A 16,204-nucleotide genomic window follows, 5' to 3' on the forward strand; every position below is an offset into this window, starting at 1 on the left:
GGCCCCAGCATTTGGCTGCTGTGCTCTCTGTACTGGCCTAGTGCAACTGCACCCACTCATGCTCTGCCAGCTCTTTGACTGACCTACAGTATTTTCTTGCAGTGAGAACCAGGACCCAGCAGCAAGCAAGAAATCACCAGGACACCTGTGTGGCCGGTTCACTCGAATTAGCATGAAACTCCCCCGAATTCCTCTGCATCGCCAGAAACTGCCTAAAGTTGTTGGTAAGGTGGTAGGGCTCATTAACTGCTCTGGTGTGTTTTCCAACACAGCTGTGGAAGGAGCTGAAGGTTCTAATTTAGACAACACACTAACCCTGAGGCTGAGGCATTCAACACCCATGTACCGGTTGTCAACTCAGGGCCAGGGCCAAACAGGATTATAGATTCACTTCAAGACAGAGTCGATTAGGGACAGTTGCTTTTATTAATCTCACTATGTCACTACTATTACAGGGTTAATACGGCCAAATGGTTGCACAGCTGCTGCAAAGTGACATCAATAAGCATAGGCAGAGCAATGCATAAAAGAATAACAGGCACTTGGAAATGCTTATGCCCCTTCAGTCTGCGGGGAGTCCCATTCCTGTCACCTTGCACCAGGGCTGCAGTGGACATGGCTCCAGCTGGGAGAATCCAGGGCACCCTCCAAGGTCTAGGTCCCTGGTTAGACTCACCGGACATGGGACTCCCTACACTAGTTATATACTACAGTGGTTTACTGGGTGTGCACGTATCTGACTCAATACCATTCTTATCACTCTTATGAGCTGAGACAGAGATCAAACTTGTTTACCGCTTAGTAGTTTCCTAGCTCAAGTGCATGGGTTAAAGCTGATAAGGGCCAGCTGCTGTTTGCGCTTGCAGGGTCCCAGGCTATGTAGTCCAAGGATGGAAACTTCCATCCCAGCCTGCTAAGCTACAGGCCCTACATAGTGGTTTTTAATGGGACACCAGTCCCACTTCTATTGCATGCTGCTCAAAGCACACTCACCCTGTCCTGCACAGAACACTTCACTGTCTTGCTGTGTCAAAGTCAGACAGGACTCACAGATTTGTCAGACCGCTCTGTTTATTAGCAAAGCTGCTCTGCTAAATTCACCCAGAAAATGAGTGCCATACAAGGTTCAAACCCCTTGATTTATACAGTCAAAAGAAAGCCAAAATTAACAGGATTAAAAGAGGGGCAAAACTTCACATAATTAGTGTGAGGCTAGTCAAGTATCTTCATTTCCACATCAAGCACACAGCAATCTCCTGTCCATATCTCCTTGGTTATCTCAATTGCTTTCTCCCTAACACCTAATGTTCCTTTTCCTATTAACTCTGGCTAGCACTCTGATCTGCATACCTACAAACAACATTAACATACTTTTCTTCCTCCTGTTCAGAGACAAACAGTATTCCTTCAACTTATTCAATTATTACAGCATAATTCATCTCTCTTACAGTATAATTCTTTCTACTTTCACAGCTGCAAGGAGCTACTTACCCCATGCATCTGGTGCTAGGGGTCCAAATGTGGAATATGTGCCCTTTTGAATGCTTGATTATGCTGTACTTGCTGTTGTGATGTCTGAGTGCATGGTATGTATATGCTGAATGATGTGTACTATGTGTGTGTTGTGGTGGATAAACAGATTGTGTAGTATGTGGTGCTGGATGTAAGGTATGTATGTGCTATATTGTATGACTGTGTTGTGCTATGTATGGTTGTAGGTGTACTGGAGTACTCCCTTTCTTCACTCTGCAGAGTCCCTGCTCCTCTGCTTCAGTCTGTAGAGGAGAGTGCAGGGCTGGATGTAACAATGAGAGCAGTGAGCTTTGCAGTGGGGTTGCAGAGCCATGTTTGTAGCAACATGAGGAGTTTTCACCATCTTTAATTTCTTCTTGAAGGTTGCTTGTGTAACCCACATGCCTACTGAGTGTGGTTCAGTGTCCCATGTAGTGGCACTTAGACCACTTACAGAGACAGAAAATGAGTTTACTGTTCTACAGTACTAGCTGAGAGCCAGCTGGTTTTTAGCTCAACTGGTAGAGGCTTATGCACAAAGCTCCTGAGATCCCAGGTTCCATTCTGCCTGTCAGCAATACACTTACTGATGCCTTAGGTGTTCTCTGTCCCGGCTTATGTTTGTGCTGGTGGGTGAGAACCTTCCTGCTGTCAAGGTGTGATGGGCGCCTCTTTAAAGGTGCGGTTCATGCGCTCTACCTGACCCGAGGATTGGGGTTGGTATGGTATATGAAACTTCTGTTGAATTCCTAGAGCCTTTAACATTGAAGTAAAAATGTCTCCCACAAAGGCTCCCCCGTTATAGAATCATAGAATCATAGAATAATAGGACTGGAAGGGACCTCGAGAGGTCATCGAGTCCAGCCCCCCGCCCTCACACTCATCTGAGTCTATTATCTCTGGGGTGCTGTATCTGCATACCACCTGTGACATGCAGGTGGGCTAGAGCAGGTTAAAGGGCTTGGTACTATTTGGCATCCAGGAGGTGGGCGGGCATTAGCCCGCCCACATCTAAAAGACCACCCCCCAACCTGTGGGGAGGGTCCACAGAGACTGGACAAGCCAACTAATTACGGGGGACAAATAATGAAAAAACAGGTACAGGTGTGAGGGTCAAAGGGTTAAAACGAGGGAACCGGATGGGGATACCGAGCAGAGAACCCCAGACAGCGCCCACTGCCCCCCGAAGATCTTGAGAGAGCCAGTGGACGCTGCCCATTGGAACTCTGCCCGGATACGTGAGCGGATGCAGGAACGGAAATAGGCCCCACAGTCGCAGGCCCCTCCCCCGGCCAACCTCCTCTCCCTGGTTTTATAGATTGTCCATTTGGCCATCGCTAGGAGGAGGTTGACCAGGAGGTCCCGCGACTTTGTGGGGCCACGGATGGGATGTGCGTAAATTAACAAGTGGGGGGGAAAAGTGCAGCCAGAACCGCAAGAGGAGGTTCTGGAGGAGCCGAAAGAGGGGTTGTAGCCTGGCGCACTCAATGTAAATGTGCGCCAGCGTCTCCCTCACGCCACAGAAGAGGCACATGTTGGGGGTAGGGTTGAACCGCGCCAAGTACACGCCCGTGCTCACCGCGCCATGCAGGATTCTCCAGCAGATGTCCCCGGTGGGCCGTGGAACCAAGGTCGAATAGAGGCTGGCCCACCGGGGCTCCCCACCCTCCATTGGTGGTAGGAGGTCCCGCCACTTGGTGTCTGGGCGGGACACGAGGGTGGGGAAGTGGAGCGTGTGAAGCACGAGCGTGTACAGGTGACTCTTTGGCGCGGTTCGGAAGGGGACCGGCTGCATCGCATGCAGCCGGCTAAGATGACGAGGGGGAGGCAGTCGGGAAGGTACACAGGGCTTGGGGCCGATGGAGTGTTCGGGAGGGCTGGGGGTGAGGGGTGGGCGGGGTGCACCCTCTCGCAGGACCTTTTCGAGGTAAACCCGAGCAGTGGGCGGCAAAGCGTCCTTCACCTCCTGAAGTACGCGCCGGGGAGTACGTAGGGTGGAGAGCCCCATGCGCTGGGCGAGCGCCCGAGGATCCACCCAGTCTCCCCGGCGGTAGTCCAGGAGGTCTCCGACTCTGGTGGTTTCTGCCAGGACCAACCTCCGGCACGCCGAGGGAGACTCCGCCACCTGCACACGTAGATGGGGGTTGTGTAGCAGGGGCTCCGCGAGGAGGTCTGCTCCCAAGGTGGCTCCCAAGGACCTGATCGCCGCAAGCAGCTTCCAGGTGCGGAGGAGGTCCTGGTAGAAGGCCGGCAGCCCGGAGAGGTCTCGCGGAAGACCTCTCAAATAAAAGAGCTGCCGGTCATATCGGAGCCCTCGGAAGCGGCGAAGGAAGGCGTGCGCAAACGTGCTCCACGCAGGACTACCTGCATCAAAGAGGAGTCTCTGCAGGGCCCGGAGGCGGAGGACGTGAACCCGCGTGCGCAAACACGTCAGGCCCTGCCCTCCCTCCTCCAGGGGGAGATGGAGAACCCCTGCAGGGACCCAATGCAGTCCTGGCCAGAAGAACCGCAGCATCAGCTGCTGGATACGGGCCAGGAAACCTGGGGGCGGGACCAGGGTGCTGAGACGGTGCCAGAGCATGGATAGGACCAATTGGTTAAGTACTAGTGCCCTCCCACGCAGGGAGAGGCACCGGAGCAATCCCGTCCACCTCTGCAACCGCTCAACCACCCTGACCTCTAAACCTTGCCAGTTCTCCGGCGGAGAGGGATGCGTGGCAGAGACAAAAACGCCGAGATAGAGCAGCGGACCCGTGCTCCACCGGACGGCTTGAAGCGCGGGTGGGAGGGAGACCGCCTGCCACCCGGCCCCTACCACCAGGCCAGAGCTCTTGACCCAGTTGACCTGGGCGGAGGAGGCCGCCGAGTAAACGGCTTGGCAAGCCTCCACCTGCGCCAGGTCTCCCGGGTCCTGGACCACGAGGAGCACGTTGTCGGCATACGCCGACAGGACCAGCCTCGTCTCCGGCTCACGGAGCACCAACCCCGTCAACCTCTTGCGAAGGAGACGGAGGAAGGGCTCCATGGCCAGAGCATAGAGCTGGCCCGACAGCGGACAGCCTTGACGTACTCCCCGCCCGAAGCTGACCGGTGCGGTCAGGGTCCAGTTGAGCTTGACCAAGCACTCTGCGGAGGCATACAGCACCTGGAGAAACCCCACAAAATGGGGCCCGAAGCCGAAGGCCCACAAGGTGCCCAGGAGGTACCCGTGGTCCATCCGGTCGAACGCCTTCTCCTGATCTAAGGACAGGAGGGCGAACGACAGACCGTCCCTACACCTGAGCTCCAAGAGATCCCGGACCAGAAAGAGGTTGTCGAAGATGGTTCGGCCCAGGACGGTGTAGGTCTGGTCTGGATGAACCACGTCCGCCAGCACAGACTTTAGCCTTAGGGAGATGGCTTTGGCAACGATTTTATAGTTCGTGCTGAGGAGCGAGACGGGACTCCAGTTCCTCAGATCGCGGCGGTCCCCCTCCTTGGGCAGCAAGGCAAGCATGGTTCGCCTGCACGATAAAGGGAGGACCCCGCTCTCCAAGGACTCGGCCCAGACCTTGGTAAGGTCCGGGCCGAGGACGTCCCAGAACACGCGGTAGAACTCCACGGTCAGCCCGTCCATGCCCGGGGATTTATTGGTGGGCATGAGACGGAGGGCTTCCGAGAACTCGGCCAGGGAGAGAGGCAGCTCTAGCCGGTCCCGGTCGCCCGCGCTGACCGTCGGGAGTTCGTTCCAGAGAACCCTGCGGGCGTCGGCGTCGGTCGGATCCGGGGAGAAGAGAGAGGCGTAGAAGGCACGAGCCCTCTCGCGCATCTCCACCGGATCCGTGAGGGGGGTGCCGTCCTCTGCCAGAAGGCAGGCGATGTGTCTTTTAGCCCCCCTCTTTTTCTCCAGGGCATAGAAGAAGCGGGAACCTCGATCCATCTCCCGAAGGAGATGGATACGAGAACGAACAAAGGCACACCGGGCTCGAAGGTCCTCGAGGGCCCGGAGTTCCTCCCGCTTCTCCCGGTACGCTCCGCTGAGGGGCGGATCCTCGCAGCCGGTGGCAAGCCGCCTCTCTAGCTCTAAAACCTCCTGCTCCAACTGCTCTATGGCCGCATCCCTCTGCCGGCTGGCCCCCCGGGTGTAGTCCCGGTAGAAGAGCCGCGTGCGCACCTTCCCCACATCCCACCACTGCCATGCCGAGGGAAAGGCGCACCGCCACCCCAGTGTTGGGCTCCAGTGCCACAGAGAGTGCAGCACCAGAGGCCTCAGCACCGGGGGTGACGGATATTAACGGGACCTCCCTCCCTCTGAGAGCCTCAAGGGTTTCGGCAGCCGCGGCCGAAACGCTGCCGATGGCCGGGCAGACGGTCGCACCCTGGGGCAACTCAGAGGCAGGGAGAAGAGATAGCAGCGAGTCGGAAAGGGAAGGAGAGGTCTGTTGTTGTCCTTCCAGGACCTGATGATCCCCCTCTGAGGCAAACGGGGTCAGCCCCAAAGCCTCCACCTCCTGAGAGAGGAAGGCGAGCCTGCTGCCCGCCACCAGATGGTGATCTTTGTCGGTGGCAAGGTCAGCGGCCGCCCCCTCAGCGGAGGTGGGAACAGTGGGAGCATCCTCCACAGATGCCCCCTTTTGCAGGGACCCCGGGAGGGAGGTGTTCACCTCTCCCGCAACCGCCACGGTCACCTCAACCGCTTCGCGGTGCTGTGTTTCGTTCGAGGGCTCAGAGGGTGGGACGGTTCCAGCGTCCATCCCCATAGGTGCAGGGAGGTTGTCCTCCTCCTCAGTGGGCGGGGTGGAATGCCGAGCACGCTTTCGGCGCCTCCCTGTTGTAAGCTCCCATCCCTCGGAAGAAGGGGGCTGGCCCTGATTGGAGGAAGAGCCAGGGGACAAGGGCTGTGATAGGAGGGCAAGGGTAGATGAGGGCTGGGCAGCAGGGGAAAGGGATGCCTCACCCTGAGGTAGGTCCTGCCCGAGTCCCGTCACTGACCCCGCCGCCCTCTCCTCCGCGGGCCCGGCCTTGCCGCTTTTGGCGGTGGCAGCAACAGCACCCGCACGCTCGTCTGGGCCCTGCAGAACCCGAGCGGGATTGACGACGGTCACGGTTGGAGGAGGGGCGACCCCAGGGTTCGGACCGTCAGGGCCACCGGCGATAGTAGGGCCGGTGCCCTCCCGGGCGTCGGGGGTCCCGGGTGCCTCTCCAAACCGGGCCAGGGGACAGTCCCTTCAGACGTGCCCCATCGCCTGACAGAGAAAACACCGGGCCTCCCCCATGGTGTAGTATACCCGGTACCGGGCCCCTTGATGGGGCACCAGAAATGACCCTTCGAGGGCTTCTCCGCCACGTCCCGCCGGCAGTAGTTGGATTTGTACCTGCCGGCGAAAGGAGAGGACGTGGCGGAGGGTAGGATCTTTGCAGCCCAGAGGAAGGGGACTCAGGACTGACAGAGGCCTCCCCAGGGTGGAGAGGAAAGGCAGTAGGGCGGCATTGGGGAGGAAGGGAGGAACGGAGGACAAAACCACCCGTACGCCCAGATCCTCCAAAGGCTCGAGGGGAACGTGGACGCCCCCCACCGCCAAACCCCTTTCCACCGCCTCCTGGGCGGCGGCCTTGGACGCCAGGAAGAATACCACCTTCCCGAACATCCTAGAGGCCGCCACCACGGCCGCGGGCCCCACCACGCGTGCCAACGCCCGCACGTAGGTCTCCACGTGGGGCGAGGCCGCCACCAAGAGACAACGGACCCCGTGCCTCCTGGTCAGGGTGGGAAAGGGGCCGCGGCCGCCGGGGATGGTATTCCGGGAGGCGGCTTGGGAGGCGGCAGGTGGGAGGGTGGCGGCTACCTGGGCGTACGCCCTGGGGCCCGGGACACCGTTGCCCCCAGAGCTGGTGGAAGGAACAGGGGAGCGGGAAGGGGGGGGGGGGCCGCGGCCAGCAGATGGGTCGCGGCCGGGGAGTGAGCCCTCGCCTCAGGAGGTTTTGCCTTCCGGGCGGGGCTCTTGCCCTTCTTGGTCCCCCGGCCCTTCCTACCCTTCAGGGGAAGTTCTTCAGAGGTGACCGGAGGTGCCGCGGCAGAAGCGGTCGAGGCCCCGGGGTCCTCGTCCATTTTCGCCCCCTCTACCATAGTGACGGGGGCCCCGGCAGCCTCAGAGGGGTTCTTGTTTTTAGGGAGGGGTGGGGAAGGTCTGGCAGGGGTGTCGCTGGACAGCCCCTCCATTGTGGTTATAGGTGGGAAGGACAAACAAACAAACAATTAGGGGAGGACCAAAAACACCAGGGGAGGGAACAAGGAGGGAAAGGGAGGGGAGGAAGGAGGTTCACTGCTCCCCCCGCTAGGCTGGAAGTGGGGTGGAGGGCGACAATTCAGGAAGGGGAAAGGGGAAGGAGTAAGGAATACAGCTCCCAGCACAGGACGGCAAAAGCGGCTCCTCCGGCTGCACTGGGAATGTGAGAGGGTGAATCATTGAAAGGCATGTGGGAAGTGAAAAGGTGTTTGGGGGAGGGTAACTAAAGAAGAGTGGGAGGCTCAGGCGCCGAACGAGATGCCAGAGGGGGCATGGGCACACGGGTAGAGGAGAGGGGATGCAGGCTGTGCGAAGGGGCCTGCTCAAGAAAGCAGGAGGGCAGCAAGATACTTCAGGCCGGGGGGTGGGGGGGGGGAAGGAAGCTAGTGTGCCCACGGGCGCCTGAGTGGCAGGCTCTCTGTACCTGCTGCAGGACCCACCAGAGCAAGGGAGGGGCAGGGAGGCAAGCAGTGGGGCCAAGGAAGAAGATGGCCCCTGCAGTACCTGAGGCTGGGGAGGGAGCAGCAGCAGCAGCAGCAGAAATGCAGGGGAGACAGCAGGGAGCAGAGGGAACCACCCCTAGTCCCAGCACCCCACAAAAGCTGCGCCAGCTGCCACCTAGGGGCCCAGATGGCAAGAGGCCCCTCACAAACTCTCACCCTCCCCCCCAAACTTGTGGAGGGGAATTAAGAACCCCAGGAGTTGCTGTAAAGCAGCCCCCTTACCTCCTCCACTCCAGAGGGAGTAGCAACTGCAGGAACGGTGAAGTCCAGGCCTGCAACTGTGGAAAAAAAGGGGCCAGGCAGTCCCCAAAGAGATGGAAAATGGGGGTCCCGTTCCCCCCACCAGGGTGAGGCAGCAAAGTCCCCCCTGTCCACCCCCACACCCCCAGCAGCTCCTGCAGCCAGCTGAGGGGTGGGGGTGGGGAAAGGCTGCCTGCAGACAGTGCAGGCAGAAACAAGAGGGGACCTGGCCCAGAATGTAGCCAGGGCCTGCCTGCCACAACCCCAGTAGGCCCCCCACACACCCCTCCCAAAAAGTGGAGGGGAGGGGTGCAGGGAAGGAAAAAGCACAACAAGCCCAGACCAGCAGCCTGCCGTGCTCAGTGGAAGAGGGATTGCTTTTCCACTCCAGTCAGGAGACAGAGCTTGGTCTATTTGAACTCATGGGATGGTGGGCGGGCGAAGCCCGCCCACCTTCTAAAAGCCCCTCCCCAACCTTATGGGAGGGACACTGGACCCATGTCCAACTAATTGCTTGGGACAAATAATGACTAAAGGATCAGGAAGTGCGGGCTAAAGGTTCAAAATAAGGGAGCCGGATGGGGACACCGAGCAGAGAACCCCGGACAGCGCCCACTGCTCCTCAAAGCTGTCGATGGAGCCAGTGGACGCCGCCCAGAGGAACTCTGCCCGGATTCGTGACACGAGGGAGGAGCGGAAATAGGCCCCACAGTCGCAGAGAACCCCCCCGTCTAGCATCCTCCTCCTGGTATTGTAGATGGTGCTCTTAGCTAGAGCCAGGAGGAGGTTGACGAGGAGGTCTCGCGACTTTGTGGGGCCACGGATAGGGTGTGCGTAAATGAATAGGTGTGGGGAAAAGTGCAGCCAGAACCTCAATAAGAGGTTCTGGAGGAGCCGGAATAGGGGCTGCAACCTGGCGCATTCGAGGTAGGCGTGCGCCAGGTTCTCCCTCACGCCGCAGAAGGGGCAGGTGTCTGGGATAGGGGTGAACCGCGCCAAGTACACGCCCGTGCTCACGGCTCCGTGAAGGAGCCGCCAACTGATGTCCCCGACGGGCCGCGGAATCAGATCGGAATAGACGCTGGCCCACCGGGGTTCCCCACCCTCTACGGGTCTTAGATAGTCCCGCCATTTGGTATCAGGGCGGGACACGAGGGTGGGGAAATGCAGGGTGTGGAGCACGAGCGTGTACAGATGTTGCCTTGGCTCGGCTTGGAAACAGACCGGCTGCAGATTTTGCAGCCGGCTGGGGGTCCAGGGATGGGGAGGCCGGGGGTGCAGTGGAACAGGGGCCCAATAATAAGGGACGGAGGCTTTGCAGGAGGGGAGGGGCGGGGTGTACCCTCTCGCAAGGACCGCTGCAGGAAGTCGAGAGCGGGCCGCGGCAAAGCCGCCTTCACCTCCTGGAGTAGGCGCAGGGGAGTTCGGGGGGTGGAGAGCCCCATGCGCCGAGCGAGCGCTCGGGGATCCACCCAGTCCCCCCTGTCGTAGTCCAGGAGGTCTCCGACCATGGTGGTTTCCGCCAGGATCAGCCTCCGGCGCACCGAGGGAGACTCCGCCACCTGCACGCACAAGGCTGGATTGTGGAGCAGGGGCTCCGCGAGGAGGTCTGCCCCCTCGGAGGCCACAACGGACCTGGTCGCCGAGAACAGCTTCCAGGTCTGGAGGAGGTCCTGGTAGAATTCCGGCAGCTCTGAGAGGTCTCGCGGAAGACCCCTCGGGTGGATAAAAATGAGCTGCCGGTCGTATCGGAGCCCTTGGAAGCGGCGGAGGAAGGCGCGCGCCAAGGTGCCCCATGCCGGACTACCTGCACTGAAGAGGAGTCTCTGCAGGGCCTGGAGGCGGAAGGTCCGGACCTGGCTGCGTATGCAGACCAGGCCCTGACCCCCCTCCTCCAGGGGGAGGGACAGGACCCCTGCAGAGACCCAGTGCAGTCCTGGCCAAAAGAACCCCAAAGCTGCCCTCTGGAGCTTGGCCAGGACCTCCGGGGCCGGGCGCAGGGTGTTGAGCCGGTGCCAGAGCATGGACAGGACCAGCTGATTGAGTACCAGCGCTCTCCCGCGAAGGGAGAGACACCGGAGCAGTCCCGTCCATCTCCGCAGCCGCTCACCCACCCTGGCCTCCAAACCTTGCCAGTTTTCCGGCGGAGAAGGATGCGTGGCGGATAAATAAACGCCCAGATAGAGCAGCGGACCCGCGCTCCACCTGATGGCCTGAAGCGCGGGTGGGAGGGAGCCGGCCCGCCACCCGTCCCCGACCACCAGGCCAGAGCTCTTGACCCAGTTGACCCGGGCGGAGGAGGCTGCCGAGTAGACGGCTTGGCAAGCCTCCACCCGCGCCAGGTCGCCCGGGTCCTGGACCACGAGGAGCACGTCATCGGCGTACGCCGACAGGACCAGCCGCAGCTCCGGCTCCCGAAGCACCAACCCCGTCAACCTCCTACGGAGGAGACAGAGGAAGGGCTCGATCGCCAGAGCGTACAGCTGGCCCGACAGCGGACACCCCTGACGTACCCCCCGCCCGAAGCGGACCGGCTCGGTCAGGGTCCAGTTGAGCCTGACCAGACACTCCGCGAGGGCGTACAGCACCCGGAGAAAACCCACAAACCGGGGCCTGAAGCCGAAGGCCTGCAGGGTGCCCAGGAGATACCCGTGGTCCATCCTGTCGAACGCCTTCTCCTGGTCCAGGGACAGGAGGGCGAACGACAAGCCATCCCTACGCCTGAGCTCTAAGAGATCCCGGACCAAATACAAGTTATCAAATATACTACGGCCCGGGACGGTGTAGGTCTGGTCGGGATGGATCACGTCCGCCAGCACGGACCACAGTCGCAGCGAGATGGTTTTCGCTACGATCTTGTAGTCCGCGCTGAGGAGCGAGACGGGACGCCAATTCCGTAGGTCGCGGAGGTCCCCCTTCTTCGGCAGTAAGGCGAGCACCAGACAGAGCTTGGTGGAAGGGGAGAGGCAGAGAGAGTCAGCAATCCTGGCTAATTAGGGGCAGCTGAGACAGGGCAGCTGCAACTCAATTAAGGTCCAGGTGAAGCTGATTAAGGCTGCCATGAGGCCTCTTTTAAAAACCCTCCATGGGGGAGGCAGGGAGGAGTGTTAAGAAGGAGTTTGGAGAGTGAAGGAGAGGTTTGGAGTGTGGAGAAAGACAACTCATAAGGAGACCAGAGGAGCCAAGTAGAGTAGCAGCAGCCCTGATAAAAGCTGTAGGGAGACGCCAAACACCAACACAAGGCGAGTGAATCTTATACAGCGACTCCTAAATTGTGGGACAGTGGCCTGACCAGGGGCTAGGGGCCCAGGAGTGGGATTGACTCTGACACACATGGTGCCAGGAGTGGGATATGTTTTGCTGCAGTGAGACCTTGCAGCAGACCCACCCAGAGCAGACTAGGCCATCCTAGTAAGATGGGAAGAAAACAAGATGGAGGATGTAGTCAAGGTCCTCATCCAAGCCACTGCAGCACAGCAAGAAGCTACCCGGGATCAAGTGGCTGCCCAGTGGGAGTCAGTGCGACTACAGCAGGAAACAAACCAGCTACTGATGAGCCAGGCTGCTCAAGATCAAGCCACCTTACAGGAGGTAATAATGCAGCTGAAGACCCTGGCCACTCAGCTACATGACTCAGATGGAGCACGGTCCCTGCTCCAGAAAATGACCAGGGAGGATGATGTGGAGGTGTACCTCCTGGCCTTTGAGAGGACAGCCCTGCGGGAAGGCTGGCCCCGAGCCCAGTGGGCCAGCATCCTGGCTCCATTTCTGTGCAGTGAGGCCCAGAGGGCCTATTTCAAAATGCCTGAGGAGGCCGCCACTGAGTATCCCCAGCTGAAGGCTGAGATCCTTGCCAGGTTGGGAGTAACCACCACTGTCAGAGCTTAAAGGTTCTATGAGTGGTGATACGGGGAGGGCAGAGCACCAAGGTCACAGCTCTTTGACCAGATCCACTTGGCCTGAAAATGGTTGCGGCCGGAGACCTACAGCCTGGAGAAGATCATGGAAGTTGTTGTCCTGGACTAGTTTATGAGGGGCCTACCACCCGATCTGCGAGTCTGGGTCAGCCAGAATGACCCCTCTTCATATGAGGAGATGGTAGCCCTCATGGAAAGACAATTAACGGCTAAAGGACTCCTGCCACCCCTCAGCAAAGAAGGCCGGAGGGATAAGAGAGTTGGACTAGCCCCAAAGGCCCGTGGCTCTGAACCCTCGAGTAAGACTTGGCCAGGGAAGAGGGAGACAGAAGAGCGGCCCAAGGCCACAAAGGGACTTGGGGACCAGGGGCCTGACCAGGGGTAAGACCCAGTAGCCCAAGAAATAGGGGGATGCCCCATGCGGGGTATCGATGCTATGCATGCGGGGAGATAGGGCATATAGCAGCACACTGTCCAAACCTGACAGAACCCATGCAGTGTGACCTGGGGGACCTGGGAGGCCCCTGCAGCCTCATATATTTGGCAGGCATAGCAATAGCCCCCCCATCTGTACACCCGACCCGTTAAGGTGAACGGGGTAAAAACCACAGCCCTAGTGGACTCAAGGAGCACCGTTACATTGGTCTCAGGGCAGCTGATGGAACCAGATCAGCTGACCCATGCCAAGCGCACAGGGATCTCCTGTGTTCATGGTGATGTCAATTATTACCCTGTTGTCCCTGTAAAAATAGAGATCCAGGGGAATGTCACAAGCATTGCAGCGGGGGTGGTTCCAAGGCTCCCATACCCAGTTGTGATCAGGCGGGACTTCCCCGGGTTTAGTGACCTGCTCTGTACAATTGAGGGGAATGAAGAGAGCCCCCTCCCAAGCTTTCACGAATTTTCCCAGGACCTATTTTCTGAGCCTGGGAAACCCCGGAAACCAAGGCGGGAAAGGAGGGCAGCCAAGAAACTGGGCACTCGAATCCTGACCCAGAACCTCAGGCAGGCCCTGGCTGGTGGGGAAACTGAGCCAACCGATAATGGAGCACTGTGAGAGGTAGACAAGCCTGAGGCTGGGCCTAGCTCAGCAGGGCCCCCTGGTTTGGAAGGGGCTGAAGGTTCCCCAGAGCCCAGGCAGGTAGGGCCCTTGCTGGAAAATTTTGGACAGGACCAGGCCAACGACCCGTTGTATCAGAACATTCGTAAAGAGGTAGTTGAAATAAACGGGAACCCTGTAAAAGGACGACTCAAGAGCCCCAGACCCTATTACGTTATCAAGGGGGATCTACTGTACCGAGTGTTGCCAGGCCAGGGACAGGCAGTGGAACAGTTCTTGGTGCCTCAGAATCACCGGTGAGCCGTGCTGAACCTAGCCCACAGTCATTTATTCGGGGGTCACCTAGGAGTTGAGAAGACCCTAGATCGGATTTTACGAAGGTTCTATTGGCCCGGGGTATATATGGAGGTCCGGCGGTATTGTGCCTCTTGCCCCGAATGCCAGCTTCATGGGCCCCGGCCTCACTTGAGAGCCCCACTGATACCCCTACCTATTATTGAGGTTCCTTTTGAGCGCATCGCTATGGATTTAGTGGGCCCATTAGAAAAGTCAGCTCGAGGACACCAGAGCATATTAGTGGTCCTGGACTACACCACCCAATACCCTGAGGCAGTACCCCTGAGAAATACTCATTCTAAGGGTATGTCTACACTAGCCCCCTAGTTCGAACTAGGGAGGCTAATGAGGGCGACTGAAATTGCAAATGAAGCACGGGATTTAAATATCCCGCGCTTCGTTAGCATGTTCCCGGGCGGTCGCCATTTTGGAAATTGACTATCCCGGAATAACTGCCCGCGTCTACATGCAGCAGTGAAACGGAAGTTCGAAGTAAAGCCCTTAAATCGAATTAGCTGTTAAACCTCATTCCAGGAGGAATAACAGCTAATTTGAGTTAGGGTTTTACTTCAAACTCCCATTTCACTGCCGCGTGTAGACACGGGCAGTTATTCCGGGCTAGTCAATTTCCAAAATGGCGACCGCCCGGGAACATGCTAACGAAGCGCGGGATATTTAAATCCCGTGCTTCATTTGCAATTTCAGTCGCCCTCATTAGCCTCCCTAGTTCGAACAGGGACCTAGTGTAGACATACCCTAAGACAATAGCAAGGGAGTTAGTTCAAATCTTCTTGAGAGTGGGGATACCCAAGGAGATCCTAACCGATCAGGGTACTCCCTTTTTTTCTAAGTTAATGAAGGACCTGTGTGCACTGCTCCACATACAGGCCCTGAGGATGTCAGTATACCACCCGCAGACAGATGGCCTCGTCGAATGGTTCAACTGCACCCTCAAGGACATGATCCGGAAGGTAGTCAGTTGGGACGGGAAAGATTGGGATGCCCTACTCCCATACCTCGTGTTTGCCATCCGGGAAGTGCCACAGGCTTCCACAGGTTTTTCCCCATTTGAACTGCTATATGGGTGAAACCCCCGAGGCCTCCTAGGCCTCGCCAAGGAGACTTGGGAGGAACAGCCAAACCAAGGACACAATATTGTAGAGCATGTCCTCCAGATGAAGGACAGGATTGCTCAGGTAACCCCCATTGTAAGGGAGCACCTAGAAAAAGCCCAGCAGGCCCAGCACACCTACTACAACCATCGGGCGCCGGTCTGGAAATTCCAGGTGGGTGATCGGGTCATGGTACTGGTCCCAACAGCTGAGAGCAAGCTCCTTGACAGGTGGCAGGGACCCTATGAAGTGGTTGCCAGAAACTTGAACAAATTTACCATGTTAACCTGCTGAAACCATGGCGAGACAGGGAGGTGGAGCTGGCCGCCCTGGGGGCAGCAATACCAGATGAAAGCCACCAGGGACAGGTGGGGATCTCCCCAGGATTAACCCCGGGTCAGAGGGCAAAAGTTCTTGCGATGCTGGAGCAACACTCAGATGTGTTCTCAACGGAGCCTGGATGGACCACTGAAGTCAAACACCACATAATCACAGACCCAGGTGTAAAAGTGAATGTTAGGCCCTACCGAATCCCAGAAGCAAAGTGAAAGGAGGTACAAAAAGAAGTAAGAAAAATGCTGGAACTAGGTGTAGCCCAAGGTCCAGTGTGTTTCAGCAGCAGCCCTGGGAGCTACAAGTTGTGGACTAAAAACTGCAGCATGTTGGGAGAACTTCCTGCTTCCTGCCCAGATGTGCCTTCTGCCCCCAGCAGGGTCTGTGCTAGAAGCAGCACACGGGCTGCATGCAGAGAGAAGGGGCTGCTGAACTGTGATCCTGTTCTATGTATTTTTACAGAATAAAGCCTGTTCCTGGTGGTTTGTCGGAGTGGGTCTGTCTGAGGTGCTCACACACACCCACAATACACAACGCAGAGCACACCAAGCAGCCTCAGGCCTAGCCTCCCACAAGGCTTCCCCTATGCTGAATAACCTCACACTGGACTACCCAACAGGAGGGGTTACATAGGTGTCATTGAGGAGTCCCACAGCCAATAGTCCAGCCCCATTGTCTTAGTGCCTAAGCCTGATGGCAGCCTCCGTTTTTTCCATGATTTCCGGAAGTTGAATGAGGTGTCAAAGTTTGATGCATACCCCATGCCGCAAATAGATGAGTTCATTGATCAGCTGGGAAAGGCTCAGTTTTTGTCCACCCTTGACCTGACCAAGGGGTACTGGCAAATTCCCTTGGCCAGGGAAGCCAGAGCGAAGACAGCCTTTGCCACCCCCGAGGGCCTATATCAGTACACTGTCCTCCCATT

General features: G+C 58.0%; 1 protein-coding gene and 1 pseudogene across 1 annotated transcript in view; both read left to right on the plus strand.

The window, feature by feature from the left end:
* The window catches only part of LOC102454332 (scavenger receptor class F member 2-like), a 264,639-nt gene that overhangs the window by 223,723 nt on the left and 24,712 nt on the right, over positions 1-16,204 (plus strand). Inside the window, exon 9 of the mRNA XM_075914780.2 lies at positions 103-224. Coding sequence (XP_075770895.2) covers positions 103-224 — 122 coding nt within the window. The remainder of the gene's footprint in view (positions 1-102; positions 225-16,204) is intronic.
* LOC149520857 (uncharacterized) lies at positions 6,440-8,137 on the plus strand (annotated as a pseudogene).

This window comes from Pelodiscus sinensis, chromosome W (genome assembly GCF_052426305.1).
Source record: "Pelodiscus sinensis isolate ZL-2025 chromosome W, ASM5242630v1, whole genome shotgun sequence".
NCBI classification, from domain to species: domain Eukaryota; kingdom Metazoa; phylum Chordata; order Testudines; family Trionychidae; genus Pelodiscus; species Pelodiscus sinensis.